Consider the following 27,541-nt stretch of genomic DNA (forward strand, 5'->3'; position numbering starts at 1 on the left):
AACTTGTAACAGCTGAAAATAAGCTGATTTACAGTCTTTTGTTATGTAGACAAAAGCCACTTTGTCTTTCTCCAGCAACATAAACCCAGTGATTTTAAAACAGAGGTAGAATAGACCTCTGAAATGGCACAGTCTTATCCCATTCTCACAAGAGGAGATTGTGGGGGTTTGAAGCTGAAGAATGGAGGTTTTGGTTGACTGCCGGGGAGCCGCTGACTGCTTAACGATGACTCTGTTCTCCCCCAGGGGCCGGCTCCCATGTTAGGGCAGACTATGGATCAGCTGGTCTGGGCCTCACGTGCGTCTTAGCCCCACCCTCTTGTGCTACAATCCTCTTACCAACCCAAACGTCATCCGGTGCATGCTGCCTGACAGGTGGCAGCCACATTGTTCATGTTAGCGCGCTACAGACAAACTTTTTCAGCCTCAGCCGTGTGAGTCCCTTCGACTCAGCCGCTCGTCACATGCATTGAAAGAGGGCTAGACTCGGACAGTCTGCTGACATATCATTCATAGAGATTTGTAGCTGTACAGTACAATGGGTGATTCTCAAGGCTCATAGATATACTGATCGTCTACTTAATAATGAATTACAGTGGCTTGAAAAATTAGATTGTATGATGAATGGTTCACTTACCCTGGAACATATAAGTAAGTCTGCTTTGATTTAGTTAAAAAAACACTGTACTACTGTTAGGGCTGGTCCTGAATCAAAAGTCGCCAGTTTAGGCTGAATATTAGACTTTGTGAGATCGGGGTGTTTCTCAGGTTCTGTATTTTCATTCACAGTGTGTTTGTGATTCCTGCTAACTGTAGATATTTTTGGTTTTTATAAATACGCAGCATTATTACTGGTGTTTTTGTCTTCAGCACTTGTTACCTCCAGTTTAAGTGCAGTCCTGTGCACCTACAGAACAGCTACCTCACTCTTTGGGTTGTACCAGTGTCTGGTGGTGTAGGTAAATTTGGTTTCTAAAAGCTTGTAGCCTGCCTTGCTGTTGTATGCAATGAAAAAGAGAGAAAATCTTCTTGACCGATGATTTGAAACATCAACGTTTCATCTGACTTGAAACTATGACTTGGTTAGGCTCCAACACAAAAATCATTGTCCTCTAGCCATTCTAGGATTACACACTTATCTTTTTAAAATTTACACAGTTATTATTCCCGACTGTCTCATGTACCTGTGCAGCTGATTGGCCCAGTGGATGTGATTCACTGAGCCTCATTTCCTTCTGCAGGTCTTGTCGTGGAAGATTTGCTCTCACTCAGTTGTTCTGATTGTTTAGCCACAGTGATAGCCAGCAGTTCATAGCCCTGACAAGAGATGGTTAGATCTAATTACCTGCTGAGATTTTTTCTTGTGGTGTCAGCTCAATGAGGGGAAGTCAGTGGGGGAGGCTGATTTCAAGCAATCTGGGCAATTACCACAGGCGATGAGCTACAACTGAAAGAGCTGCACTCTGCTTCTTTATTTCACACTGTATTGTGGTTGTGTGTGTGCATGTGTGTGTACACTGCTTAATGTTTGCTTTTTTTGTCATTATTTACTTAATGGACTGCTATTGTTTTCCACTAAGTGCAGAAAGCCTTTTGATTCTCTGGCCTAACCTCAGATGATGCTTTAAAGTTACTGTGCTAATTAGCAAGACAGGGTTGATGTAGCTATTCACAGCTGTTAATGGCCACAGTTTGTCTGCCTTTATTGGAATAAAGAAAAGTTGTAGTAAATGTCTTAAAGGGACATAAGAAGACATAAGAAGGTCTAGCACCAAGAGTTAAAGCCTTGCTGCTCCCTTCCTCTGTCTGCATCATGCAATGATGATCATGTTTATTGTGAGTAAGTTTTCTACCTTTCAAAATAGGTTATATTTTGTGTAATAGACAGAAGCAGATACAACTTTCCTTTGGATGTAAAGAAAGTTGTATTGCATGTTGACTCTCACTGCGTGACCACGGTGCTGACGGTTTCTTTCCAGCCATGTGCCTGAAGACGTGATATCACAACTGCTGAGTTGTAATTTTGCACTCACGTTTCTCTGGCGTGCTTCATACATATTACTCATACAGCTTTAGCCCTGCATGAAAACTAATCAGCTTAATACCGTCACCAATACACGCATACGATCGCATGCACCCTGCTCCCAGCTCGCCGACGTACACATGTGACCTTAATGTGACTGACTGCGATGGAGCACTTGTGTAGCCGTCCTGTTTTCTCTCTGTATTACCAACTTTAAAGATTCAACATTCTAGTTAAACAGAACATTAAAACTAATGATCTACGTCCATCAGTCAGGTGGAGTTTTCTCTTTCTATTGGAGTTAATTATTCAAGGGCAATGAGAAAAAGTCCGGACTGCACAGTACTGATGTTTAACACATAAAATATGTTTTTGCCGCCTGGAGGCAAAGTTGTCCTAGAGCTCGTGAGACTGTTGTACTCAGCAGATTTCTTTCTGACAGCCACTTATTAAAATGTTTTGTTGTTCTGTTAATTTGTTTGTTCACAGGAACAAACAGCTTAACAACAAAGAATAAACAACCAATCTGCTGAGGCCACTGAAATGTTTCGGGGGCTGTGCTACAAATGAAGACTTTCCCTCTTGTTTGAGACAGGAAGCACCAAGAATTTCACTGATAAATCACTGTTAGGAATCTCTGAAGATCATACAGGGCTCATGACTGATTAGGCTGATATGAGATGCAAAAGTAACATGTCACTTGAAGTGTCCTATAACACACTACTTCAGAGAGAGAGCAAAATAAAAAATGAAAGGCTGTAATTTCTCTCTCGTTGCTGTTATACTGTATTATGGAGTTGTCAGCCTAATTTAAGACACTTTAGAGTTGTCATGAGGGACTCAGTGAGAATTTGTACAGAATTTGAACAGGGGCTGTGTATTTATGTATTATTTGACAAAGCAATCAAATAATCTTTGACCATGTTTGTCTAAAATAATTTCTTTGCTCAAAATTGTTTGGCGCTGTAATTTGTCCCAAATGACCACATACTAGAAAAGCATAACAAACACAACCAGCCGCTGACAGAGTATCATGTTGATATGACTTGCATGCAGCATTTTTGCATCACAGTCTTTTTGGGGTCTGTGTTGCCTTTTACACTATGGACTTTTTGCAGCTTTCATAATAAATTACTCCTGATAAATGAATATTTTCTTCAATGCAGCTAACTGAAACAGCTGCTGCTGCTTTCATCTGATCTTTTTTTTGTTGTCATTTTTGCTGGCAATACATCTGGAGGAAAAAAAAAAGCCATTGTTAAAAGCCATAATGCATGCTGGCAGAGGGAAAGTAATGAGTGCTGGTACCTAAAATCTGCATCGTGTTAGCATTCAGTAAGGGTTTGATGATGCAGTTGCTTTTTCTTTCCTCTTGTAAAGTTGTTTCAGTGTCAGTACATATTTTAAGGTACTAAAACCCACATTATACAACCACTGTGCATTGGGGAAGGTTATCTCTTCCAGGTCTTCTCCTTTTTCATTTCTAATTGTTCCTCAAGGCTTTTTCGTGAAGTGTCAAATCCCACATCACAGTGGCATCCCTAGTGTGTTTTTACTGGGGCAGGTGTCATGTGCTAATGCTCTGTCCTGTGGGAGACCCTCCTCAGACCCAGGCTGTGATCATGGCCAGGTGCTGTTCAGGTGTGCACTGCAGTGTGGGTCACAGGTGCTGCCAGTGCTGCTCCCTCTCCCCACTCTGTCATTCACACTGGCACACACACACTCATACACACACACATATATACACGTACAATATGCTGCTAGCTTTCACAGTAGGAGCTGAGTACAGCATCAACTCCAACAGTTGTTTTGAAGGAATCACTTTATCAACAGTGGTACCTGCAAAATGTATATATCCACCGCATATATGACAACAGCAGAGAGCAGAGAAGGGAAGAAGAGGAGAAGTGGTGCAGTACAGTTTAGTGGATGTAGCTGGTCATTATGCAGAGCTGCAGGGTGTGCTTATCTATTACTGCGGTCAGTGGAGCATGAAGAGCTGAAGACGAGCTGAAAGGGCACAAATCCCTTTTCTCTTTCCCCATGCCGCCCACATCTCCCCCACTCATCCTGGCCCTCCCCACCCTCGTGTTTCCCTCAGCCCATCTTGGCCCTGCCAGGCCCCTGCCTTGTCTTCCTTAGGCCCCCTGGCCCCCAGCATGTGACTGGTGAGACTGCCCAGCTGCAGAGGATCAGCTGTAGTCTCAGTGGGCCCGTAGGGCTGTCGCTCTAAAGAGGAAAGAAGAGCTTGGGTATGGCCAAGGTATGATGACACAAGTCTCTGGGAAGCAGCTGCAGGGTTCAGAGCTTCGTGGCTGTATTTATAATATGTCTAAAGGCGTCCTCATGTAGCTTGTGTAAATCATTTCACTGTATTTTATGTGAGAGAATGCTTGTTACTTGTTAGGAAGCTCTGATATATAGCCATAAGGCCTACTTGTGTGTAGTTGTACGTGTTTACTGATGTTTGCACAACAAAAAGAGTCAAATTCTACCAATAGCAAGAAGTTTCGATAACCCCACATTCTGTCACTAAGACCCATTGTGCTTATTTGCCTTCTTCTATATCCCACATCTCTGTCTTTTTCCACTCTCTTGCAACCCCCCCCCTTCCATTCTCTCGTTTCTCTCTCGCCTCTTGCTGCCTTTCGGCTGATGCCAAGAAGAATGTTAGAGATTATTTAATACAAGAGCAAAGCTAAAAAGGAAATGATTCATTCAGAAGAATTACTGTTGATGGAACAATTAACCACTGCTTACTTTGGCGTTTTAAGTTGCTTTGTGTTGCATCACATGATCTCTAGGCTTAGCAAATGTCCAGAGATCATGTGAAAAATTGACTTTAATGCATTATGCAGTGTTGGCATTGAGTGAAATTCTTCTGTAGCTTACAGATGCTGTCCTGAACTTAAAGTTTACACATAAAACCTAACCTAAGGGACTTAAAAAATGACCTGCTGTGTCTCCTTATTGGAGGATCAGACCTGAATATGAAAAAAAAAAGCCTCGCTTAATATATCCAGACTGTTAGGCACAATCACATTTATGGAGATGAGAGATGGCCTTGTCACCACTGAGCACAAAGTATGCATTAAGAATGCAGCGGTCTGCTTGTGGGGATCAACTTCAGGGCTGATTTGGGTAAAAGCCCCTGGAGTCATTGTATGAACCGAGCTTGGGCACAGATGGATGACACATTCATTCCAGCCCTCCTCCTCCATCTTTTCTATAAAAACAAGTAACTCTGTCACATGAAAGTGCATGAATTTTACTGGACATTAGTCTCTGAAACATTGTCAAGTCAGGTTGTGGGCAAACGTTGCAAAGTTTCCCTCACCTAAAACTGAAAATACATCAAAGGCTGAGTCCTTGCTGAGACGAGGCACAGAAAGCCTGGCTCACAGTTGCTGGTTAATTCTCATGCCCACCACTCCTGACTCCCTCCTTCTCCATTTTTTTCCACAGTCACACAACTGCCTGCCCAGGCGTTCCGTGTCCATGCTGGGTTGTGCTGGCAAACCAAATGCCAGATAATGTTGCACTCGTCTCTTGTTGAGACTCTAGTGGATTGTGATTGGTTAATAAAATGCAAACATTTGTTTCGCCTTTTACTCCCACTTGACAATGCCTGACATTTTCTCCTGTGCTGGCACAGCCCCGAGAGTGGGAAGTGTGGGAAGTGTAGAGAGAAGCACAGCTCTGTGAGACTTTTTCTTTACTGCCAGGAATATGGGGGTGGGAAGGTACTTTTTTTTTTGTCAACTTAAAATCAACAAAACTCTTTTAAATGGCTGCCACAGTTTTTGCCCACATACAAAGCCGTCCCCCCAGAGATAACTCATTAAACGATCTGTCCCCTTCAGGCTGTTGTGGTGTTTTATTTAGTGCAGGCTTGTGTTCTTAAACTGAAGAGTGGTTAGGGTTTGCAGGGGTTTTCTGTGTAAGGAAATATGCCCCCAGCGCTTGGAGCTAGATCGGCATTCCTAGCCCATGTGTGTATCCGTCCTTGTCCTTCACCTCGGCTCTCTCTGTTGTTTCACTGTTCAACAGTTGTTTGGCATCTCATCCCAAACATCAACACATACTTTGATGTTACACACTGACTTAATTCTAATATCCAACTGGGGGATATTTTTTCGGCTTCTTAAATGCCGCCCCCCAGACGGCGCTCTCGCAGTCTGACAGCGAATGATGGTGGCGAGGTCACTCATGAACACGTGATGTGAGGGTAACATGTTAGTGTCCCTACCCAAACAGCATCCATTACAGTGTTGGTGTTCACATGGTTATTAGGGAGCTCATCGCCTTTCTCCTCTGAGAGAATAGATGTGTGATTATGAAGTCATCAGCCATGAACCAGTGAGGCTGTGTAGAAGCACCCCTCCTCATGGGTCCTCGGGGTGCCATTGATTGGTGACCATGTGTTTGTGCCTGATAGACTGTGAAATGGTGTGTTGCTGCACGGCTGTGTCACACCTGCGTCCCACCAAGGTGATTGATTGGTTTGGTCATGTGGAATGTTCCCATCTGGTCCGCAGTAATGCATTTTTTTCCTCATTTGTGAATAACAAGCACTGGCAGGAGAATAGTTAGGCCCGGAAAAAGGCAAAGGCCAAGCGAAAACATTTTCCCCTTTCCACCTCCCCCCTTTTTCCTTTTTACCGAGTTTGAAAAAATTCAAATAGACCGAACCATGGCACCTGATTATCCCGGGAGGGGATAAATACAATCAGGGAATCCACATCTCTCTCACACGGAGATGGATTTGAGGAGAAAATAAACTGTTTAGCTAGTGCGATGGGCAGCAGCTCCTGATTTTGAAAGTCATACTTAAGGGCTAAAAAATGTGCAGTAAAATGAAGAATATCTTTGATCTTGCTGAGAATTTAGGCACCTTTTCTTGATTAGCAACCCTTTGAGGATTTCTAACCTCATCTAAAAGCAATGGAGGTGACATTTTTCCCCCAAGCCAAATGTGTTATTTTGTTTCTCATTGCTGCATTCCTCCTGGTTTGATTTCTCTTAATCCCGATCCCTGCGCCTTTAATTGATCTATTCATTCCAGCTAATGGCTAATTACACATCAGGCTGCATGAGCAGATGCATTTATCATCATAGTACGTAATAATCAGTGACATTTCAACAAAGAAAAAAATAAATATGCAAATCAGAACTCATTAACATTTGCTCTTGCTGTTTTGAATAATGTCACTGCTGACAAGACTGCACACAGAAATTGATGTTGGGCTCAGGGCGATGGAGTTTCCTTACTGTTTTGTGGCTCTGTGTCGTGTTTCTCAGTCCTAATGTTGTTCCTAATGCTGAGCTGTAGACATTCTTCACCCAGCCAGAGAGGAAACTGATTTGGTACAGTACCTCCCTTCCCTGTTTCCTCATCCACTCTGACCTAACCTCTAACACAGCTAGCTTTTATCTATTGTACATAACCTGTTGAGAGAAGGAAACAAAAGGAGGCATTTTAAAAGGTATGGGGGGGGGGGGGGGGGGGGGGGGGGGGGTAAAGTGAGTGAGTGTACATCTGATTTGTCCTTGTGCCGTCTCTGGTTGCCAGAGGGGTGTATTAGTAACCACAGAGCCTGTCTAATTTTACATCCAAGGCATCCACTGAGGCCAGAACTAGACTTTATATAAGGTTGAGTGTCATGTTGGCAGTTTATAATTTAATCGTCACTGTGTCTGGTCCTTGTATCCCACTCCTCCCAATGGAATTCAACATAAAAACAACACAAAGCAGTACAGCAGTATTTAAATCTTGGAGCTTTCAATAGAGATGGTGAAAAGTTCATAAAAATGTTCCTTTTTGCCCTGAATTAGTCCAGTCAGGGGTCCAACAGGAAGAAACGGCCTATTAGCTTGACAGGAGCAATGTTTCGTGGTTAGGTGCCATCACATGGGAACATGAGCAGGGACACACGGGACACCAACAGCAAACACATGTGTGCTCAGAGAAAGAAAAAAAACTAACTGGCGTGTGATAAGTTCATTTGGTTTCTACATTAACAACATGTCCTCATCCTGTATTATGTGTTTGTTTTCACGGTCTTGGCTTCCCCCTCGGAGCAAGGAAAATGGACTCGTTTTCTGGACGGAAAAAAGAGGCTCTTGGAATGTATCGGAGAGGCAGTGAAGCACGCTCGCTAATTGGCTGTTTTTGTGGCAAGGGTTTTGAATTGATCCCCCGAGACGCTTAGGTCACTACCTCTCACATTATTAAAATAAGGGGCTCAACACAGTGCCATGCTGTGCTGTACTGCACCCCTGTGATCAATAAGAAGGCACACTGTGAATGAGTGGCCGGCTCGCCTCCTCCTTCAACAGGATTTCAACACCTAGTGCTGTTTATTCACTTCACCAGCTCAGCATGTGCTGCAGGTATCTGAGGCTGGCATGGATTACATATTAGATTACAATTTTCAAGTTATGAAACATCAGCTAAATTTTGTAATTATTCAGTCAAAGGATGTATATTTCTCTGCTTTATTTTAAATGAGCCATCTGGCTAATCCAGTAGAATATTTCATTTTCATTTACATAGCTTTATGATATATACACGGGCTATTCAGTATTTTTTTTGTCTGATGCCAAACACGTAGCTTTTTCATTCATCAACTTGTGAGTTAAATGATTTTGCAATAGTTATCATTTGTAGGGTTACAACTGATGTGAATTTATTAACACTATAACTACAAGGGAAGGATTCAGTTGCATCGCAATTAAAAGTATCGCTCACACTTGAACGTATAGATATTGAAATTAAACAGGTGTACAATGCTTTCTAGCTTTGAGATCAGTCTCACATCTTTAAGGTCGCTGGGTTAAACTTACATAACAGTAGAGAACACTTCAGTTAAATCTGTCAAATTCACTTTGAGCAAAGCACCTAATCCCATCTTGGCTGTTCAAGGTGTTGCAAAAGCACAGCAGGTTTCGTCATTGGGGAAATTGTAGAGCTAGAGACCTGGAGCTGATCATCCCAACCAAACTGAGCAAACCAGGCAAGGAGACGGAGAACCTAAAGGATAACTGACGACAATTGTGCGCTTCCTTGGCTGCAGTGAGAAACCTTGCCAGAAGAATAAGATATCAGAGTAAGACTTGTAAAATGTTGGCTGTATGGCAGAAGGTGTCAGAGCAAGCTGCTCTTGATAAAAGGCACATGACAGCAGCCTGGAGTATGAAGAAAAAAACAGCCTGAGATGAAGACTGAAATCATGAGGCAAAAAGACTCTGGGATCTGGCAAAGCAACAGTTGAACTCCAGTTGTAATACAAAGAGCTATATTTAGCTGAAACTGGGCACAGATGACACCATCTCTACTGCAAAGCATGATGGTCGTACAGTCAGGCTGTGAGGAGCCAAATAATTTGCTGGATAAAGACAAATGATTAAGGTTGCACTGCCTCACTGTGCCAAATATTTTTACAGTGGTATAATCATTTATGTATGTAAAGTCCTCATAGCAATGCTTGAATACCTTTAAAAGCTGTGGAATGACTTCACGATGGCTGTACATAGAAGCTCCCTATCCAGCGTGATCGAGCCTGTCATACAGTACAGTATATCAATGTACAAAGCTCACTCATACAGATATAGGTGCTGTAACTGGTGCCAAAAGTGCTTATGCACTGTATTGACTTTTAGAATTTGGCGTTTGTTCACTCTCAGTGAATGCAGTTGGTAAAAGCTTTTTCCAGTTGGTTTCATGGCTGCAAGATTTAAGGTTTTGGCTGTTTGAAAACTGCAGATGAGCAGTGTTAAAAATAGAGCGGTAAGAATAGAGTAGAATATGGTTTTAGACAAATTGCTGCAAATGACTTATTTTGGCCACAGCACTGATTGCCTCATGTGCACATTGTGTTGAGTATAGATTTTCTTGCTGCAAAATGCCTCACGATCATAGTTACACTCTCACGCCTCACAGTGATATGCTAATAAGCGGCTTTGCAGAATATTTTAATCACGAGATTGATTTTTCGTTGCATTGGGGATATACTGTGAGATGGCAGTCTGCATATTTAAATTGATATTATTGATGGTGATTGCAGTAATTAAGCCGCTTTACTCATGTTGCTTTTTTACATTTTTACATTTCTTGCATCTGTGATGTTTTAAGGCAGATAATGAATTTTGCTCCCTATCAATCATCACACTCATTAGTAGGCTTGTGACACACACATAAAAAAACAACCCCAGTAGATAGTGACCTATTTTCCACACACACTCTTAGTCCCGTGAAGCTCTGCTCAGAACAAATGGGCGTACTCAAGAAATAATAATAACAATATTAGTGTTGCTCTTGTTGTGAAGCTGTGATCGCGCTGCTCAGAGGAGGGAAAACAAAGCATTGCTAATAACAGGCCTGTAACTCATGTGAAACTGATGAATTGTGCTTCTGTTGGTTCCTCCTTTCCTCTCAGTAGGAGCGGGTTTTGATTTATAAGCTTTTGTTTCAAACTTTAATACTTCATTCAGGGAGCTTAAAACTTAACAACTTGAGTTTTATTTTTCTGTTTTATTGGGAAATTAGATTATTACTGTGACCTATTTTCCCCCAAAATGAGCTACAGTATTTGTGCATCAGACAGGAGATTGTGTCACTGCATGATAAGGGTATATTTTATTCAGCTAATTTAGGCTCCTGGCTGTAGAACTGGCCAACCCAGCAATATGCTCCACTTGATATATCGCTTTGTTCTACTTTACCTCAACATCATAAATATGCATTCTCCTGAAATTTGGATGGCAATTCAGCCACGTAGTTGCAAACTGTAAATTTTACAGAGGCTTTCATAGGCAGGAGTTGAGGAGTTGCTCTCGGGTTGTTGTGAAGTTTAAGAGGCTACAGAAGGATTTAAACTGTGTCTCTTGTTGCGCAGTTGGCGTAAACAATTCGATTCAAAAGTGATGATTGGCCTCTGTTATATTGTTTTTTTTGATATCTATTTTTTCTGTTTAAGAAGGAAAACGACTGCTGGTGGTTTCCAGGTGGACATTTAGAGGAAGATGGAGGAGACTGTAGCACCTCTGAGGGCAGAGATGATCAGTGGTTAGAGCTGCTGCACCTTCAGCTGATCAGTCTAAATCAACTAAGAAACCTTGTTCATCCATGACCTCTATACATGGGACGGACGTTAATCCCCAAATGCTGCCACGTGGACGGTCCCCTGAGCACTGCTGCTTTCGTCTCTTGCTGGCTGATTCAGGTTATGGGAGGTGGAGTAAGGGTCTGAGCTGGGGGTGGGGTAGGTGGGTGTATGGCTGCCATGTCCAGTGGGTCTCTCAGGTGCTTTAACTGGCTCCTGTTTCTTCTGTTTCTCCTTTGGGGCTGTGTGCTGGGACATTAAATGACCTTGTTGGCTCCACCCTGTGATTGTATCCTTTGATCTTGTACACTGGTCCTGCAGTGATCGTTTCATCTGCTTCTAATCTACATAAGTGAAACCAAATTTTATCCAACTACATATCAAAGTAAATACACTGACAACAAAGCAGCTAATTATCCTGAAGAAACTGCAAATAGACTGAATGCTTCAAATAGACCAAGGACATGATTCTCTCCATTCATGAGTATGAATGAGTTTGAGTATGATGAATGCGAAAAGTGATACAATGGCGTTGGATCCATTCTTTTAAGTAAGAATGGACAGGAGTAACTCCAGCTACTGCTCCCTGCTCCCTGAACCAACTCTGTCACATTTTAAATGAGCCTGTTGTGAGCTTTCTCTGGATTTAGCAAATCCAGACCAGTTTGAGTACAAGTACATAGTCTACTTAGTCCTTTACGGAAAAAAAAGATTCTTTTATTACATTTCACCTCTATTGTGTGTTCATGCAGAGATTTATGCACAGTGGAGAGAGGCGTGTAACAGAGGTTATAGACCGACTTGAACACAATGTTGAAAACTCCCTAATGGAGGAAAAGGGAGACCACTGTCATGGGTAATACTGAGGAATTATATTTCTGGCTAATAGGGTGTAAAGAACATTAAGCTGTGGCTCTGTTTTTTAATTATTTATTTTAAAGTTTCCTCTAAACAGCAGAGAGGGGAAAATAATGTGGAAACTAATTTCTCACATTCTCACTGAGACAATTTTTAGTTTGAAAGCAGTATTTTCACAGTATTCCCTGATATCACAGGCTTATAGTTTCATGATGTGATATTTTGTTTTAGAGGAAATATAATACCCTGTGTCACGGGACTATTGCTGGATCTTCATTTTCAGGATGATGCCAAAGAAACCGTGTTTTTCAAAGAGCAGTTTTCTATTGTAACAAGCAGCGTCCTTGTAGAGTCATCATGAAAATAGCAGCATCTTGTTGCTTACAAATGCAGTAAATGTTTATGTGTGGTAATTTGCTCAGTGATTTCTTGGTTATATTGTGTATTCCTGTGTATTCTAAGTTTAGGCTACACTGCTGATTGAGCACTGGACGCAGAGTGACTTGGTACACTATGTTTTGCCAAGTTGCCACAGTTTTTTGGGAGCTTCTCCTGCGTCTTAGTGCGGACTGAGACATTGTTTTCATAAACACATCTGTCTGCCCCGGTGGGCCCAGAAACTCATAACAGTGATCATCAATTATTCACACCAGACACAGTGTGTGTGACAAAACACATGCTGCCAATGAATATTTAACTCTTGCACTTAACCAGACCTTTCCTTCAGAAGACCTTTTTAGGAACGAAAATGAATTTCACTCAACCACCTTTAGATATTAGACAGAGAATAAAGAAATTCAAATTCTCTGTCAAAAAGATGTTTCATCATCCTGTCGTGATAGTGAACGTTGGTGGGAACCGACAACTTAATCCTTTTTCCTTTTGCAAGAGCGATGGCTCAGAACTGTATCACATTATTGTTAGAAGAGAAGCAGCTTTGCCAGTTAAACCATCTTGCCTGATTTCCTCAGCCTCCCTGGTCTCTGGAGACAGTCTGCACAGATGCAGAACAACTGTCTCCTGCAGGACTGCTCAGATAAGCACAAGTGAATTCTCTTAGATGTGCCTCTGTTCACCTGCGCTTGTGAAAGCAAGGTTCAGATCAGTCATTGTGTAACAAAAGATCCAGGCTATGCAAGTTTTTAACTCACAAAAAAATATTTACCTTTTCCCCAGAGTAAACAGAATTTAGTTCCAACGCTTGTGTCTGTGCTCGTAATATTTGGAAGTCTGACAAAAATAATGTACGATGCTGTTAAAGTTATTCATCATTCTCCCCTAGGAGCTCTCATTTGTTTGTTTGTTTGTTTTTCCAGGGGAGTAAAACTGCTGAGTTTGGATATTGTGATGTGTATGATTCATGCGTGTTGTGTGCTGTAACTTTTATTTTTCCCCTGATGGGTGCTTGGGAGATTTCCCTTTGAGGTGTGCATACTGGATGTGACACTGATAAAAGGACTCTGACAATTATCACTCTGTCAGTAATTAATCCACTGAAAACAAACTTTTCATACTGAAAACTCTGTGACACCTAACACAATTTTACACAATCTTAGATTTGAAAAAAATTTTTGTCAAAGTAAGAAACAATTCTGCTGCAACTTAGAGAACAAGAAGGGTCCAACTTGTCTAAACTACTGTGTGTCTGTCAAATACTGTAATGTATTTAGTACATTACAGATTGAAACAGGGCCTGAGGGAGTACAGTTTCTATGAAATACACTGATGGAAACTTGACTTAATTTGGTATGACTGTTTTAAAAGCCCATGTGGGCTGCACAGTTTACTGCAAGACAGTGAAATATATGAATTAAAATATCAGTCAGTTAATTCCTCCATTTACTGATCAATCCCTCCTTCTTTCTTTCCAGCCTGTATCAGATAATATTCAAGTAGATAATGGTAGATAAATAAAAAGAAAAAGGAAAAAAAAGTTTACCTCAGTAAAAACCTCTAAACACCTCTAAGATTTTCCAATGGTATTTTGTTGCTGTAGTTAAAAAATCTGAATTTATCAGAATCCTTTATTTATCCCTTGCCTGCCTGGTATCACAGGGACTAGCAGCTTTAACTGTTGCTTAATAACCTGCATTAAACAGACAGAAAGCCACCATTGTGAACTTCAATCTGAATAATGTTAAAAATAGTTTTGTCATAATTTTGCAGAGGGTTGGTACCAAAACAACACAGTCAGGACATTGTATGCTGTCTGCTATTGGGTAATAATCCATGTGTGTGTCTGCATTTCATGGAAGATCACAGTAATGATAACTGTCCTCTCTGTGTTTTTACAGGTAAATCAGAGAGAGCTTCGTTTCTTGGTTATGGGAGGGATGCAGGAGCATCTGGCTGCCAGGTCAGTGTCCTAAACTGCTGTTAAGTCCAATGTTGCTATCAAAGTAGAGCCATATACAGTTTCAATACCACAAATCAGCTTCTATGGTATGTTCCCCAACACCAGTAAAATGCTTCTCTTGACAATAAGTCAAACAGTATTTTCCAAATTGTTGTAGGTGGCCTCAGCTAAGCAGAAATGTGTCAAAACAAGTGGCAAAACATCTGTGCTTTCTCATTAAGCGGTGAAAGCTCAACAGAACACAGGGACAGAGGTTTAGATTATGTAGCTAGTTTTTTATTTTTGACTACTTGTAAACCCACCTCTCCACATTAACCTTTAGTTCCAGGTAGATATATTGGGTACGAAAAGTTTAAGTCACACTCTCTCCAACTTAGAAATGTTCCAGAAATTACACCTTGTGCCTCTTCCACTGATTTCAAAAAGAGAACCCACAACTTTATTTAATCAAGGTTGGATTAATGTAAATCCCTCTTTTCCTGAAGAGCTGCCTTCACCATAATTACCACAAACACAGCAGTCAGGCTTTTGCCAGGACTGGGAGATGAGTTACTTCATTGTAACTTTTTTCTTTGTCCTACTGCAAATTTGACAAAGTTTGATTTATAAATTATAAATCCATGCATTAACTTCAAAGTGGTTTGCCCTAACATGACACTGCATAAACATAACAGTAATGCACTTCTAATACAGAGAAAATCTAAGACTGACACGTAAACTACTTTTGTGCAGAATGTGTGCAGATCTGCAGTTGCAGAGATCTGAGATGATGGATATTCTCTGGTCAGAGAACAGAAACAGGAAGACAGTTTCTTTCCACACAAAATCTGCAGACAGTGTATGGTGGGAACAAACATAAAAACATAAAAATAATTAACAGTGACCACAGCACAACATTTAAGATTTTTGTGTGTTTTTAATCTTGTTGCCCAATCGCTTTGTACAATCTTGAGATGTAAATGTTTCAGACTGGTATTAACAATGAGAAAGTATTTAATCTGCAAGAGTGTGATTTTCTGGTTCCTGCATGACAGACGTTCTTCCTCAGAGTAAGGTGCATCAGCTCTCACCAGTTCATTAGTGGGTAATAAAACTAATTTAGAAGCAGAGTCAGAGACAGTCAGGCATCCAGATTGCACGACTTCTTCGTGGTTCCTGCCTGAGTAGCCTGTGTAAAGGAGACCGGAGCCAGAGTTGCCACAGGAGTTCAGTATGATTGAATAAAGGCAACTGCAGAAGTGGATCTGTTGTGCTGTGTCAGTGCTGTGGCATCATTGACAGGTTGTCACTTTACAAAACCATTTTTCCCCCTTTAGAGTACATTTGTGTTACATCTCTGACAGTTTTTGATGACTATGTCAGGTCAGACAAATCTTCATTTCTTTAATAGTTCATTTTATGTATATACTGACCACTTTATCAGGAACTCCATAATAATCACCCTGAAAACATCCTCAGTTCTATGTGGCACTGATCCCACAAGATGCTGGAAACATCCCTTTGCAATTGTGGTCCACGCTAACATGACCTCATCACAGCATTTCTGCAGATTTGTCAGATTCATGCTGCCAATCTCCTGTTCTACCACATCCCAGAAGTTCAGTTTAGATTTAGATCTGGTGACTGACTCACTGTCACGTTCATGAAACCAGTCTGAGACTTTTGCTTTGTGACATGGAGCATTATTGCGGTGGAAGTATCCATTAGAAGATGGTAAACTGTGGCCATACATGGATGCATATGGTCAGCAACAATGCTGGATAATACTAGGATAGACTGTGGCATTCAAACCATGACTGATTGGTATTAAGAGGCCCACAGTGTGCCAAGAAAACATTCCCCACACCCTCACACCAGCAGCCTGGACAGTTGACACGAGGTAGGATGAGTCCATGGACTCATGCTGTTTGTGCCAAGCTCTGCTGCTACCATCAGCGTGGCTCAGCAGAAATCCAGATTCATCAGATCAGGCTATGTTTTTCCAGTCTTCAACTGTCCAGTTTCGGTGAGCCTGAGCCCACTGCAGCATCAGATTTCAGTTCTTGGCTGACAGAAGTGGAACCTGACATGGTCCTCTTCTCATGCCATGGTCAAGAGTCACTGAGATCTCTGTTCCCCTGCTCTGATGTTTGATGCATCCACTGGAAAGGTCTCAGTGGTTACTGTGTCAATCCTCGGCCCGCAAAGGAGATTTTCAGAGGGCACGTGAGGCTAGTTTTTGAGCCAACTACTACACATCCCTCACGTGATCCCTGCTCTGCGGGTCTGCAGCCGATTACTCTAATTAGACCAAGCGCTTAATTGGTCTCTTAACCCAGTTTGTTGGGGTTGTAGAGGCCAAATAGATATTGGTGATAGGAGGTTGTGGTGAGCTCTCAAAGGCTGGCGCTGCCTGTTCTGTAATTCAGAATAAAATATTACATATATAATATATCACCTGATATCCAATACGTTATTCTAAAAATGACAACAATAAGAAAAGACAACAACTCTTTGGCTTTATTTTATATTTTATTATATTTTAATTTCTTATAATCCTGTATTTTTATTTATAGTAAAAACACTGTTAATGCTTGCATGCTTTTTATGCTTTTGTATTATTTAAGACAAAACTGTTCTGGAGTTAGATGTAGATTGCATGATATAAGTGGGAACAACTTAAAAAATAATATTGTTATTTTCTCTATAATCAAGTGAATTCCACATTCACATTCCTGACAATTAAAGCTGTTTTATTTTTTCAAATTTCCTGTAGTTCTGAGCATCTGTTTTCTTTTTTCTCTTTCAGTCTTCTCTAAGGTCAGACATCGGGTTGGCGAGTCCTAGTTCAGTGACTACGTCGGGGAAGTCAGCTGCTCCCTTCTACTCCTTCACCGTGGCCAATCCCAGAAGACGTTCTCTACAAGATCCTCCGCCCATTGGTCAGTTCCATTCTACACAACACAAAATTACCAGATGTGGTCTGTAATACACGTGGACATTTTTAAGAGCTAACTAGAATATAACACCCGTGCTTAACCTATAGCTGGCATTACAACAGCCTATTGGATGAGCCTTTAAAGGTCATTCTCTCCTGTTAGTTTAAATTTTTTCCTATCATTGTATTGGTTCCGAAATAGGTCCACATGATGGTGTCACAATGTTTCCATCCGTCAGACTAGAAACATTTCTTGACTTCCTCCATTTTCACACAGAGCTGGAAAAAAGAGAGAAAAAGGTAGAAGGACAAGCAGCTCTACCTGTGAAGAATTCAGAGATCCACTTTAAAAATACATGGATGTTGCTCTGGATGAGATTTAGATGACAGGAGAACCAGTAAAGTCTCTGAAAAATAGGTAATTGCAGCTGTAATAATTACTGTGGTTGGGAGGACATGTGCTCGCCGGATGGGATTAAATCACCAACGGAGGCAGAGAAGTAAACCCAGTCTGAACAGGGCTGAAGACTCCAATAAAGATTGAAAAGTATTGTTTGAATTATCAAAGAAAAAAGACAACTGCAAAGTATCTTCCTGCTAACTTGTATATCATCCTCTTACACTGGCTTTAATGTAGCACTCATGAAGTTGAATTAAATAAGATAAGTTGAAATAAAACAGTCTTTTCAAAAGTATATAATTCAGGTACATTTAATGTTGTCTGTGTGGCTAGTCAATATGTATTCACAGACGGTACTTTGATTGAGTTTTGTTGGTGAAACTGTGTTTTGGAAAAACAGAGTTATGGTTTGTTTACAGCACATTCACAGTTGCTTCCTTTTTGCCTGTGAATGAATGGGATGTGCTTTCATCTCTCCACAGATCCTCTACAAACAAAAAAGGTTCGCAAGGTCCCTCCTGGCCTGCCTTCATCTGTGAGTGGAAGATCATCTACCTCTCATATAAATAGATTTCACAGTGAGCTTACTTAAGCAGACACACGCGCGCGCACACACACACACACATCTCTGCTACACACACGCCCTCCCTTTCACACAAAGAGTGCTCTTGACATCACCAGCACGCTTCTTGGATGGGAATTCAGTTGTTTTTTTTGGATGTGTGTGTCACCAGTTAATTTAGAAAGCAGAGTTGTGACCTTTCATGTTTGTTGTTTACACGCTTGTTGTTTAATAGTAGCATGTAAAATTCTCTGTAGGGTACATCTTAGCTTACATTTTCTGTGGTATGTGTATGTGTGTGTGCAAATGCGTGAATAAGTGTGTGTGCGTACGTGCACATGTGTACCTCTAGGTGATTGATTTTCAGTGCTGCCCTGTCACAGTCTAGCCTCCTCACAGCCTCTCCTGGGAGAAAGAGAGGCTGTCAGAGCGGATCCCCAGCTCTGCTCTTTTGATGTTTAATTAGTCATTACGTAGCCGAACAGGAGGACAGACAGAGATTAATAGCACAGAATATCTGAAATTTCTATTGGTAATGATCCCGGTGGAGCAGAAACCATTAGGATGCAGAGAAGTGTGGAGCTCAGCTTGCATTCGCTTAGACAGGGGCTGCTGGAGTTCATTAATATGCATAGATCAGTAAGTCAGATGTTCATTGTTAAAACCCTGGTGGATTGGAAAAGGTTTTATTAAACCTTGCCTTAAATTCCTACAACTGGTACAAGACAGTGTTTTTTTTTCTTTTTAATAAGAAGCAACTGGTTTTCCAAAATCCCACCCTTTTCTTTCTTTAAACAATGAAAAGGCTTTTTTTTTCTTGGTGAGGGAGTCTGAGACTGGATTTGCCTTTCAGAGCTTTGATAATCGTCACCTCCACTGCTGTTTCTCTGAAATCAAATATGGAACAGGCCAGGGAACATAAAAGGCTGGCATGTGTTTTGTTTCTGGATTTGTTTTTCCAAAAGAAGTTTGTCAGAGCATGAGGGAGAGAATCAGTCTCTGGCAGCAGCGGGAACGTAGCGCTGCCTTCCTCTTAAGTAAGTGATATACTTGAGGTCTTGTCAGACGGAGGGAGGGAGGCAAAGAATGGTTGCCTCGCGGGTTACATCTCTTTGTTGTGTAAATGGACGCTGGGCTTTTATTTGTCAGTACTTAACACATGGGCGCAGGTGCGGTTCTGTGACTCATAAGAGTACAATCAAGCAGTACAATGCTAGATAGGGAAAAACAGTGACAGAGTATGGGATAAAATACAGCTTCTTCTTGTCACTCAGTGCTGCTCGGGAGATAAAGCCTGGAGCTTGGAGGAATTATCCCAGTTAGTCTTTGATCCCATTTGAAAGAATAAAGATGGCAGTGTTGAATAAAGGGCTATAGGTCTCTTATAACCTGCTGACAGAGAAAGGAAAACATAAAGCCAGTTTTTTGATAGGTGGTATATGTGGAAAATGTTTGAGTAGGAGGTTGTCTGGCAGCTTTTAGGAGGTGTTAGGATAGTGTTATTGGACTAATGGGAAGCAGTGGTGAGGTGAGGTGGCATGAACTCTTGAATGGTGCAAAGGGCTACATGTGGCCCTTAAAAATGTGTATAGCGACTGTTGCATAGTGTGATTACTGTACGTCTAAGGATGGTTATCAGCCAAGACCATGTTTGCATGGCTGGCACCGACACTGGAAGTATAGTGAGGGTGGCGCTGAGATGTGTCGTGGTGGTGGTGGTGGTGGTGGTGGTGGGAGGGACGCACCTGGAGTCAGAGCTACTGTGCCAGAGGCAGCTGTGAAGAGCCTGCAGCGTACCTGTAAAGCATGAATGCAGCTGCAGATGCCACTGAAAGCTTTTGCTTGTGTAAGCAAGCGCGAGAGCCTCACCAGAGACCTGAATAGCTGCTTGATTTGAAAAAAAAAAAAAAAAAAAAAAAAAAATCAACACAGTGCTTCCTATCATTATGTCTACTGCTGGGAATTTTCTTATTTATTTATTTCATTCTCAAATCCCCTTTTTCCTCCCGGCTCGTATCCTCAGGCCTCGGTTCTAAAAATAAATGTAGGACTTTTAAATCAGATGGGCAATGTAAGTTGCAAGTCCAAGCATGATGTGTGTGTGTACACTACATGATGGAGCTGAATCAAAATATTTACGGGAGCACATCCTCTGTGCGTTTAGGTTTTGACACTGCAGAGCACCAGGATGTGAAGGCTATCTAGACGGGCCAGCTGGTGATTGCAAACATTTAAATGTTTATAGGGCTTTTTTCATCTTATATACAGACACCCTCCTCCTCCCTCAGCCACACACACACACACATACCTTCCTCTGTGGTCTGCTGGATGTGTGTTCACAGACATGGAATACTGCAGATGTGGGTGTAATTGTGCGATGCATATACCCTAATAAATCCTTATCATCTGCCATTATTTTAAGGATTGTTTAACCCAGTTTTTCAAGCTTGACAAATGCATGAGGTGAACATAAAAAAAACCTCTCCAAGCAAATTTGGAATATAGCTCACTGCCTTGCATGACAGAAAAACATCTTTAAAGCACTCATGCATGAAAGCACGTATTTTTGTTACAGTAGACACCTTGGCTATAATTGGCTCCCCGCATTATTTGACTGTATAAACTGAGCACTGGGAGCGAAGGACAGGGCATGCTGTCATTGGACAGACAGGCTGCTGCGCTGAGGGATGCTGATGGGCAGCTGTGTGGGCACCTGTCTGACAGGAGGACTGAAGATGGAGAGAGAGAGAGAGAGAGAGAGAGAGAGAGAGAGGGCTTGGTAGCTTGTGGGGGAAAGTTGCATCTTGTAGGATATTTATAAGAAGCTGCAAGGGCATGGTGTTTGTGTGTGTGTGTGCATGTCAGTTTGTTTGTGTAAATATTGCTCCCCCTCCCCCCCCCAACAAACCCTTGTCAGAGGCGCGGTGGCTTGATGTGACACTTCCTCCCTGGCTTTGGTGACGGTGACTGCAGGATGAGAGAAAGAAAGTGGTGGGCTGAGATTCGGCTCCCCTCGGGGACTTTTGCAAGCGAGAACCCTGAGTGTGGATGACAAAAAAGATTGACATTTGCTTTTGACAGATCACTCAGACACCCTTGTTTCTGAGAGATTTTTACTGTGTGAGCTGTAAGAAAGGAAGTGTGCTTCAGGCTCTGAATCTTAAGACCCAGAAATGTTCCTCGTAGTGCTGTCTAGTGCATGACATTCAAAAGATATATCTTCTGTGTGTGTGTGTGTGTGTGTGTGTGTCTATCCATCTGTCTTTAACAGCTCAAAGACAAGAGATCATAATATTGTACTATAACAGTAACTTAATGTTCCTGTTGCCGAGAAGAGCAGCTCCTTTTTGTTTCTTCCTTTGTACCATAGCAGGGTGGAACATAGTAAATAGGACTTGGTGAACACACTGTGGATGAAATGCATCAGCAAAGCCCTGTGTAAACAGCCAGGATCACCCTAGGCCTTTGTATGTCTCTAGGCAAAATTAGATTTGAGGGCCACCCAGCTGAATAGTAAAAAGCTGCATGTTTTATATTTTGCCCTGGTTATTCTGGTGTTGTAAAAACACAAAAAATGCATTTAACATTGACACTGTGAGGGTTAAAGAATGTGATGATTTTTTAATTGTTAATGAGTCCCCAGATAAAGCATTGTACTCCAGTCCACTGTCATTATTTCTTAGTTCAACCAGTTCAAACACAAGCCTGATGAAAGAGGTTTAGGAGAGGAAAACATTAGGTGAATAATAAGGTCAATACAGTTTGTGTGGCTGGAGGGAGGCCAGATTTTCTGTTCTGAAAACTACAGTTACTCATGTTATATATCATTTTAAGTGCCTGGTAATAATATTTTATATCAGTGACTTGTTTTATATATAAGATGTGACACTATGTATCAGTGCTTTATCATATTGTTGTTGAAGTGAAATGTCTGCACGTCCAAAAATGACTCAACAGTTGCAGCACAATGGAACAAAAGATTAAAGCTGGAGTAAACAGCAGTAACCAGCTGAACAACAACTGAATAATATCATATTCTTTGAATTTGAGAGTTAAATTCAGATTCATTTCATTCTGTGAATAAACCTGATGTGGACATTTGAGATGATTCAGTTTATTCCAGTTTTAGCAAAGTATTTTATAACACATTAATTTTTAGATTGTTTTAGTTTCAGATTCTCTGCACTTGATGTGCAAAATTTTTATGACCAGTACAAATACAGAGGACCTGTTTTACTACATTGGGTAATTTAGTAGTCATGACATTATTCACTGGTACTTAATTTGATCTAAATATGAAGAAATAATAGAAATCAGTTAAATAAGAATTTACCATTGAGAGGTTCAGGTTCATCCATATAAAACCATAGGCAGCTGTTTCAGGCATACAAGCTCAGACAAGCCAGGTAGATACTAAAAGTCAAGTGAATGCTGTGCTTTTCATCAAGTGGCAACTTCAGTGGAGCATCCATGTTGCTGAACATCTGCTTGATGTGTAGACAAGCGAGTTTTATTATAAGCCAGTTGTACTGTGTATCTGACCTGTCGCAGGTCTAAGCTACAACAGAGAGAGGTTTATTCAGTGCTGCAGCCAGTTAGATGTAGTTAGTGTAGTGATGTAGATACAAATCTGAGATCCAAACCTGAAAGATATCGAGGGTTAGAACAGGAGAACAGGATTTAAAGGCAAGAAACAGTGCCACGTAAGAGACCATGTATTACAAACTGTATAATGTGTATTCTACATGTTAGCACTCCAGACTGTCAGGGTTGTTAGGTTTGGCTGTGTATGTCATTTGCATCTGATAAAATTGTTCAGTCCTTTCAACCGGCAGGAGACAGCATCTTAGGCTCTGACCTGACCCCCAGTGAGAACCCTAGAGATGGCCTCATCAGATGGCTGATTAGATAGACACCCTTGGTTTGACGGGCATGACGCTGAACAGTTGCGGCTACCTCTGGCTCCCTCTGTTTAGGTTGCTGAAATTCACCACTGACATTAGAGGCTGCAGATAATGGAACAGGCAAACAAGCCAGAGGTCTGACCTCTTTCATCTGCAAGGAGAACAAGGAGTTAAAAGGACAAAGAGTATGAAAATAATGCACAGATTAAAGTCATTACTCACATTCTGGCCTGTTGTAAATTATTCATGTAGGGCTTGCGTGAGTGTACAGCATTAATGCAAACCTTGATTTGGGATCGCTGGCAGGCTCAAGAACACACAGCCTGTCAGCAATCACTAAGGTAGAGTGTTTGTTATTTAGAGACCATCTAAGCCAGGCTGCTGTGACCTGGAAAACACATCACTGATCCACATGTCCCTAGCTGAGCTTCCTAACTCCAGAACTCCAGGAGGTCAGAGGTCATGTGTAATATGGTGTTTGTATGTGTCTTTTAGGGTAAATGACATCTGTACAATACTGATGTCATTTAATCATCAGAGGATTATCATGTAGCCAGTGTTAGTGAAGGATTGAACTATTTATGATTCAGAAAAAAAAAATATGCAGACATTTTAAAAATAGAGCCAGGTGTACATTTACATTTGTGTTCCACTATGCTTCTACAATTCATACCACACGCAAGCACAACATGAAAGCAAGAGCTTTCTCCTCAAGCCTCGTCAAAACCAGTGTTATACTTTCCACATCCTTGAGTGATGTAAATTTCATCATCAAGAGTTAATGTGAGGCTGTGTGTACCTCCAGTCACCCTGTAACAGTGCACACGCTCCTCCAAGCAGGCTACAAAGTAGGATAGTAAAAACAAATGCATCCATGGTGTCTGCAGCTGTCTGTGTACATGTCTGCAAGGGAGTATATTTGAAAAAGAGGTTGTTACATTTTGGTAAAAGACCCTAAAAGTGATGTGTTTACTAAGTTGTAAATGTTGTGGTGACAAAGAAGATGGTTGTTTTAGCAGTATGTATAAAAAACTGTGATATAGTGCAGTTGTTAGGTCTTTTCTCAAATGAGCCTGGTCGTTGCTTTCCACCCGTAGCTCTCCTTCACTTCTCCACATCTCTCTTCCCAACTTCAGCTTCGCTGTCACATTTATTCTAAAATGTGAACCAATACAGATTCTCAGGTTTATTTGACCCTGAGAATGTAAACAAAGTGAGCTGTTTGTCAGGAAAACTAATATTTTTAGGTTTTTTAGTTTTTCCACTGAATGATTTCAGACAGATGTCCAACAAATGTGGTCTGTCAGGGGTTTTTGTTTAGTTTTTCTGTTAGCTTGAAGAGTGGATACAGTTAGTAGCTTTACTCTATATATTTACAGCTGTCTGACTTTTACAACAAATTTTTAATAGCTGCTGTTTGAAGACTGCAGTGCCCAATTATTAATCTGTTTATAGTCCTCTGCAGCCTTGTAAGTATTGATTGGAAACAGAAATGCATGCAACATACTGTACACACAAAAGGAAAATTATAATGCGCAGGGATGGAAAACTTATAATGATAATGATTACCACCATACCGTCTGTTCTACAATATAATTTATATAACATTATTGTCCACAACATGGAAAATGTTTAGTCTTTGAATCCCATTATGTTTTAAAACCACAATTTTTAGAACAAGCTACAAGTACAACAACAAAAAAAATCTGTTTCCACAGCTCAAACAGCTTTTTACAAGGTTATTTGTAAAAATCAAACACATGCACCGAGCAAGCCTGTGTTTCTTGTTATACAAGATTTAAAAGATGAACTGCTGAATGGTAACAATAGAACCAGTTAAAACAGATGGAAATGGAAATTGGTTAGATTAATTTGGGCAAGTAAATCTGTTTGAAACATTCTGTTTTATTTTTCTCCTTTTTAAAAATAAATTTAAGCCTGTTATTAAACTCATTATGTATTTTCAAACTCAGGCACTACATCCCAGAATATTCCTTTTTTTCCTGCTCAGTGTCTTTACTCTGTGGGTGGACAAAGTAATGGGTCGGGCCCGCCTGATGAGAGCGGAGGAATTATAACCTAGAGCAAAGACAATGTTGTGTTTAACAGCTGTGGTTGACAGTCTCTGAATCTCAAGTAGGTGGCAGTCAGTCAAGTTCATTTAAATTTCAGATTTATTAAAGTTCACGATGTCTCTTCGTTCACTGTCTCTGTGAGGATCCAAATGAACTCAGCGCTCTCTTTGCGTGGCCTCTTATCTAGGGAAGGCTCTCTCATCAAGACCTTCATAAAGATTTATGACAGCTGTAGGTGAGAGCACGTCATGTCGTCACACAGCACGTCTGTGAGCTGCTGAAGAGAATCATCAGTTTAGGCTGAAAAAAGAGGAAAGAGAAAAGCACCATGTTGTCTCAGGATCGTTGGAGTCCTGTTGATCGCCTTAGAGATAAACACAGATTAGTAAGAATTAATTCTAGATCGGACCTTTATAAAAACACTATTAACTGATCACACCGTATGACATATTGCGAGTTACCTCACCACTTATATAACATTTACTTTGAGAGAGGGATGTAGAATTCATGCAGTTGTGAAGCACTGACTGACAAGCAGATTAGTCGATGAGTAGTTGATTAAACTAATTGTCCTGTTTTGACATTAAAAAGTAAAGCAGGAAGAAAACTATTATCATTATTTTGCAAACAGGAAAACCATTTAATTTAAACTGGATTTCACAGCAGTGACTTAGCAAGAGGTCCAGTCAGCCTAAATAACCAAAACAGAAACACTGCAGCTTGAAAAGTCTTAAAATGAGATAGTAGAAAAGTCTAAAATATTTTCTTCAGCATGCCATTATTTTAGCCTTGAAGTATTAATATATATGAGTGTGAACTGTCAGGAGATGTGACACATTTAGAAACTTAGAAAAGTAGGATTGTTTTGACAGGTTTCATGCACAGGAGAATGTTCCATAGTTTCTTGTGGAGAAATGGAAGGCATTTTTAGTGATATTGCTGCCGCTGATTTTCCCTCTCACTTTGTATTAAATTACAGCAAATGTGAAGGTTTTTAAAAGTCTGAAATGTAACTCTGCATTGTTTTGAACTCAGTCCATTGATGACACCGTCAGGAGGTTGAGGGTCTGAGTCCCCCATGTACTACCCCCCCACCCCCCACCCCCCAAACTCTCAGAGTCAGCCATCCCTAATTAGAACCAGAGCTTCTTACAGGAAACAATCTTCCTGTCTGATGACATCATCCCTAAATCCATGCGTGAGAGGAGGGTGACCTCAGCCCGTGGATTTGCTCCGTGTTTTTCAACACCCAAACAAATCCCAAGAAAAGCACCTTGTGATGACTCTGGTGTCCTCTGAGAGGGTGGTGCGAACAGGTGGGTGGAGCTGAGCTTTCATCTCCCACGCTGTTTTCCACAATATCCAGGCTGTGACCTGTGTGTCATGATCACTGATTCACCAGGTTTAATTAAATCTGAAACTTGAAATGCACTGACATAGACTCGCTGCGTCTTCTGCAGAGCCAGTGGGTCGGTGGTGTCCTGAGTCAGCCGGCAGCGGCATGCTGCGTGCGCCTGCTTTCCCAAATTAATGCCCATTTTTCCCTGCTTTCATGTGTTTTCCTCACAACACTGTGCTGTGTGTCTGGACTTGTTTTAGACCTCTTCAAACACTTCTATCATGACCATTTTCCTTAAAGCATCAACTTGAAACGGCGCCAGATATAAAGCGGTAACAGCGTGTAAAGCCAGTGTTTTGGATGAGTTTAAAAGGAGTCCTGGAGAAGAAAAGGGGGATAAATAATAACAGTACTAAAAGGAAAAGCACAATAAAGGCCTAGTTTTCTTAGGGAAGTGGAAGCTTTCATCTTTCTATAACAATGATGTTCTCAATGAGTTGACAGGCCTGTGTTTAGTCCAGGAAGCTACGAGTGGTAGACATGAAAGGCTTCAGTCAGACTGTGCAGAGACCCGGGCTCTCGGTGGAATATGGTATCTATCCTCTCCTCCTCGCCTTTCTTCTCCTCTCCTTTGCTGTGCCCCCCCAACACACACACACACACACGATAAAGGTAATGTGGGAGCTGTGTGGAGTGCGGTGACAGCAGACCACGGTAAAATGGCTGTCAGTGTGTGTGTGTGTGTGTGTGTGTGTGTGTGTCCCGAGGCCCCCAGGGTTTAGGAAATGGAGCATTATTTTCCTGCTGTGACGTCATGAGGCAGCCTGTTTGCAGCTGTTGCATGCTTTACAACTCTGGTGTTTACAGGCACTTCTCAGCTAAAGGTCTCACCCTGCTAACACCAAAACTCTCATATTTCACATTTCATAAATATCACTGTTTGTCCACGTCTCTCTCTCCTCTCTGTCATTACCTGGATTTGGATTCAGTTTTCTTCTTCTCT

The 27,541-nt window shown here is 41.3% G+C and overlaps 1 protein-coding gene across 5 annotated transcripts in view; it reads left to right on the plus strand.

The window, feature by feature from the left end:
• The window catches only part of tcf12 (transcription factor 12), a 72,825-nt gene that overhangs the window by 20,739 nt on the left and 24,545 nt on the right, over positions 1 to 27,541 (plus strand). For all 5 annotated transcript variants that reach the window (XM_018667924.2, XM_018667920.2, XM_051078135.1 and 2 more), the window contains 3 exons: positions 14,280 to 14,341; positions 17,130 to 17,262; positions 18,141 to 18,193. In XM_018667924.2, the coding sequence (XP_018523440.1) occupies positions 14,280 to 14,341; positions 17,130 to 17,262; positions 18,141 to 18,193 (248 nt within the window). The remainder of the gene's footprint in view (positions 1 to 14,279; positions 14,342 to 17,129; positions 17,263 to 18,140; positions 18,194 to 27,541) is intronic.

This window comes from Lates calcarifer, linkage group LG2, assembly GCF_001640805.2.
Source record: "Lates calcarifer isolate ASB-BC8 linkage group LG2, TLL_Latcal_v3, whole genome shotgun sequence".
NCBI lineage: Eukaryota > Metazoa > Chordata > Actinopteri > Centropomidae > Lates > Lates calcarifer.